The sequence below is a fragment of the Onychomys torridus genome, chromosome 1 (genome assembly GCF_903995425.1).
Source record: "Onychomys torridus chromosome 1, mOncTor1.1, whole genome shotgun sequence".
NCBI classification, from domain to species: Eukaryota; Metazoa; Chordata; class Mammalia; order Rodentia; family Cricetidae; genus Onychomys; species Onychomys torridus.
Genome location: NC_050443.1, coordinates 33,195,901 through 33,200,117, shown reverse-complemented (window position 1 = coordinate 33,200,117; position 4,217 = coordinate 33,195,901). Strand labels below are relative to the sequence as shown.

The following is a 4,217-nucleotide window of genomic DNA, read 5'->3' as shown; positions in this document are numbered from 1 at the left end:
GGTACCAATGGAGTAGAGAACAGTAAGGCCAGTTCAGGGAAGCAAAGTTCTGGGAATCATTGGATGTTGTTTGGGGAGGGTGGAAAGCAATGTGGCAATATGGGGAATGAAATGGGTAAGGAGTAGGACTTCTTGGTGGTTTTGAGCAACTACTAAGGGTTACTTTTTCTTTTAAAAATCTAAAGGGCAATGTTGGTAGAGTCCAACTGGTCTTTGCATGCCACTAATTGTACTATCTTGTCTTCCATGTCACCCACCCCACCCTCAAGCCTTGCACAATTGTTTCATTTTAACCTCACAGAAATGCAGAAATCTGGATTTGTTGTCTTTATCATCTCTCCACTTCGGAGAGATGTGTTTACTCATTTTTAGAGTATGAACTGTCAATGTCTTTCTCCTCTGTTACTATAACTTTTCATATGAATGATCTAACATATGAATGTCATAGTACTAACTTCAGATGAAAAGTTAGAAAACCAAAATGAATTGATCATACATCCAGATAGTTCTACTTGGGTTTAATTGTCAACTTCATATAACCTACACTCATGTGACAGGAGACCAAAATTGATGAATTTCTAAGATCACATTGGCATGTGGCCATTTCTGTAGAGCTTTATCTTGATTATTAATTGATATAGGAAGGTCTAGTCTCCCACAGTGTAAGTAAAATAAATCCTCAAATTCATAATTTGCTTTTGCTCAGTGTTTGACCACAGCAATAGGAAAGTGGCTAGAACACAGTTTCTATGTTCACTTTCCTGTGGAGTGATTCTTATTTCCAACTGACTTCTGCATGAGCATCTGCTATCTGTCATCCAAAGCCCTTAATCAATAAAAAAGTTAAGTAAAGTATCTCCCTCAGATAATTCTCATACTTAAATTACTGAAAGTGTAAAACACAATCACATAAAATGAGTCATGTGATATGTAGGATTATATTGTGTAGCTCATAGATTACAACTTTCTATTCCATTGTAGACATTTCTGTGATATAGCAGTTTCTATTGGGCCCCATTGACAGATCACCCTTGTCTCAAATTTGCATTTTACTCCTGAAGAGTCTTCATAATTCTACTTAGCACATAATCCTATCCCTAAATCTGTGCTCAAACTCCTCCAGGTGATTATTATGGCCATATATTTACTGGTCATTGGAAACATGGCAGTATAAGCCTTATCTGATGGATATTCTGAATGAATAATGAACAATGGCATACCCTTCATTCTCTACACATGGTTTCCAATGCTAAATACATTTTAAAATGTTTGCTCAACATTTCTTGTAAAATTACAACTACCCTTGGGCTTCTGATTCAATTATTCATCAGTTAAATGCAAATTTATTAACTATTTACTATACCCCTGTAGAGAGCTGGACAATAACATAGGTAACAGGAAGCAGGAAAAGCCTTGATGTCCTCCAAAGCCTCCCTGCTTTCTGGTTTGCAACATTTGAAATGGAAATTCAGTGCTTCTAGACTAATAAGTCTGGCTGTTCTTATATGAGTCTTAATAAGAAGTGACATTCTCTTCAGGACTCTTGCACTAGTTTGAATTAGAATATTTTCCATTAGCTCAGATATTTGATCCCTTGGTCTCAGTTGGTGGTACTATTGGGGAGGTTTAGGTGGTTTGGCTTTGCTGGAGGAAGGATGTCTCTTGGGCATGGAGATGGGGATCTCTGAGTCTAAAAGCCTCTTGTAATGTCCTATTCTAGCTCACTCTCCTCCATGCTTGCATGTGAGGATGTGGTTGATCAGCTTTCTATTCCTATCTCCATGCCTGCTACTTGCTGCCAAAGCTCTTACACTCATAAGTTACCTGTGTAATGGCATTTTATCACAACAGAAAAGTAAGAAACATTCTCATTAAGGATTTTCACATGTTTTTCCCATTTGATAGCTCCATCACAGTGATTCAGGGCAGCCATTAGTCGTGTTGGGGATTCCATACACCTGTACCTGAGAAGAAACCTCAGTCCTATGACAGAAAGAAAGTTGAGTTCAGAGTCCTGTATCCTCATTCAGTCTCAACTGTCAAGTGGCTACATTGGAGCCTCTACTACAGTAGAGGTTGCTTATAGCTCTAATCAATATGAGTTGGATTTAAAGAAAATTTCAATGACTTTCAGGGTTTGACAAATTGCTTAATTTTCCTGCTTATGAATTGGAGTCAATAATCCTCACAGAGTAGTGTGGTCCTAAGAATCAGAGCATACACTGCATTTTTCATATCTTTATTTTCTTTTCAGGACAACTAGTGGAGAGTTCTTAAGCATGAGTCCAACTGGCCCAACCTGGAGGACCGACATAACAACAGTAAATGGAAGTGACTACATTCTAACCACGTCCTGTGATGCCACAAAATTTACCCTGAATTTTCTTATCATCATCATTGGCCTGGTTGGGCTGGCAGGAAATGTCACAGTGCTGTGGCTTCTGGGCTTCCACATGAGCAAGAATGCCTTCTCTGTCTACATATTCAACCTGGCTGGTGCAGACTTCCTCTTCCTCTGCTTTAATGTTATACATTCCATTCATGTTATCATTAGCATATTCAACTCCATCTTCATCTCTAGATTTTTCAATGTCCTGTTCAACTTTGCCTACCTTGCAAGTCTGAGCATGCTCAGTGCCATGAGCACTGAGCTCTGTGTGTCTGCTCTGTGGCCCATATGGTACCACTGTCGAAGACCAAGGCACACAGCAGCTGTCATGTGTGCCCTGCTTTGGGCCTTGTCTCTACTATTGAGCATCCTGCAAGGGGAGGCCTGTAGCATCTTCTTTAATGTTTTTTCTCATGGTTGGTGTGAGAAGCTAGATTCCATAATTTTTGCTTGGTTAATTGTTTTATTTGTGGTTCTCATAGGGTCCAGCCTGGCCCTGCTGCTCAGGGTCTTCTGTGGCTCACACAGGATTCCTATGACCAGGCTCTTTGTGACCATTGCACTAACAGTGCTTGTCTTTCTGCTCTTTGGTTTGTCCTATGGGATCAACTGGTTCCCCTTAGATAGGATTGAGAATTTTTATAGAGTTTTCCCTTGTAATGTTTATGAAATGTCTGCATTCTTATCCTGTGTTAACAGCTGTGCCAACCCCATCATTTACTTCCTGGTTGGCTCCATTAGGCACCACAGGTTCCAGTGTCAGACTCTGAGGCTGTTTCTGCAGAGAGCCATGCAGGACACTCATGAGGAGGAAGAAGTTGGAGAGCAGTGTTATTCAGGAAAGTCTGGAGAGCTGGAAACAGTGTAGTGCAGCAGCTGGGAGCAGCTTTGATCAGACAGAAGTGGTTTTGAGAAACAACTTTACCTTTATCAGTGTGAATTCTTTTCAAAATCTTCTTCACTTTCTCACCCAACCTTAAATCAGTTGAGTAAATAATCAGTCTTCTGGAACTTGAGTGATATGGGGCCTACTAAACAAATACTGACTGTAATGTCTCTGGACTACTGTACTCACAGATTCACCAACTCCTTGTGATGTTAACCTTACACTAACTCTAGGATCCATGGCTGTTCCTACTTTTGACAAATTCCTTCTTTACCAGGAGGCTAAATGAAAGACCTGCATTTCTTTTTTCACTAAACTTGTTACCGATTAAATGACTGTTGTATTTTGTCTTGTGCCAATTTCTATTTTCACAGCCCTTGACTGGGCTGTATGTGACTATTGCACTCACAGTGCTGGTCTTCCTGTTCTATGTTATCAACTGGTTCCTCTTAGATTGTGAATGTTTACAGAATTTTGCCCTGCAATGTTTATGAAATGGCAATACTTCTATCCTGTATTGACAGCTGTATCATTATAATAGAACTGAGTAGGATACACCATGTTCTTGATCTCCTTACATTTCAGTTGTCTTTGGAGTGCTTCTGAAAACTATTGAATAAATCACTTGGACAATGTTCTAGTTTCTTTTTCTGTAGCTTGGTAAAACATTCTGACAAAAACCAATTGATGAGAAGAAAGAGTGTAGTGGGGTATCCATTCCAGTTTTGATCTGGAAGTTCCAAACCCCACTGAGGCTTCAGTAACTGTCATGCCTACAAGGCAGGGCTGAGAGAGGACCCTGAAGATGTGCCAGCTGGCTTGGTTCCTGGACCCTGGATGCTGGAGTAGACCAAGCAGACTTCTCCAGAGAAAACCGACAGACTGTGCTACACTTTTCCCAGACCCTGTTACCTATTCCTTCACTTGTGAATTACCCCCTAC

At 40.3% G+C, this 4,217-nt stretch overlaps 1 protein-coding gene across 1 annotated transcript; it reads left to right on the top strand.

Annotated features, from left to right (window-relative positions):
• The first annotated feature begins 2,279 nt into the window (after nucleotides 1-2,279).
• On the top strand, nucleotides 2,280-3,257 carry LOC118595723 (mas-related G-protein coupled receptor member X2-like). The gene has a single exon (XM_036206519.1). It carries the CDS (start codon nucleotides 2,280-2,282, stop codon nucleotides 3,255-3,257), a length of 978 nt encoding a protein of 325 aa, XP_036062412.1.
• Nucleotides 3,258-4,217: the final 960 nt, after the last annotated feature.

Excerpts from the sequence above, each read along its gene's own strand:
- LOC118595723 (XM_036206519.1), top strand. The coding sequence starts at position 2,280 with ATGAGTCCAACTGGCCCAACCTGGAGGACCGACATAACAACAGTAAAT.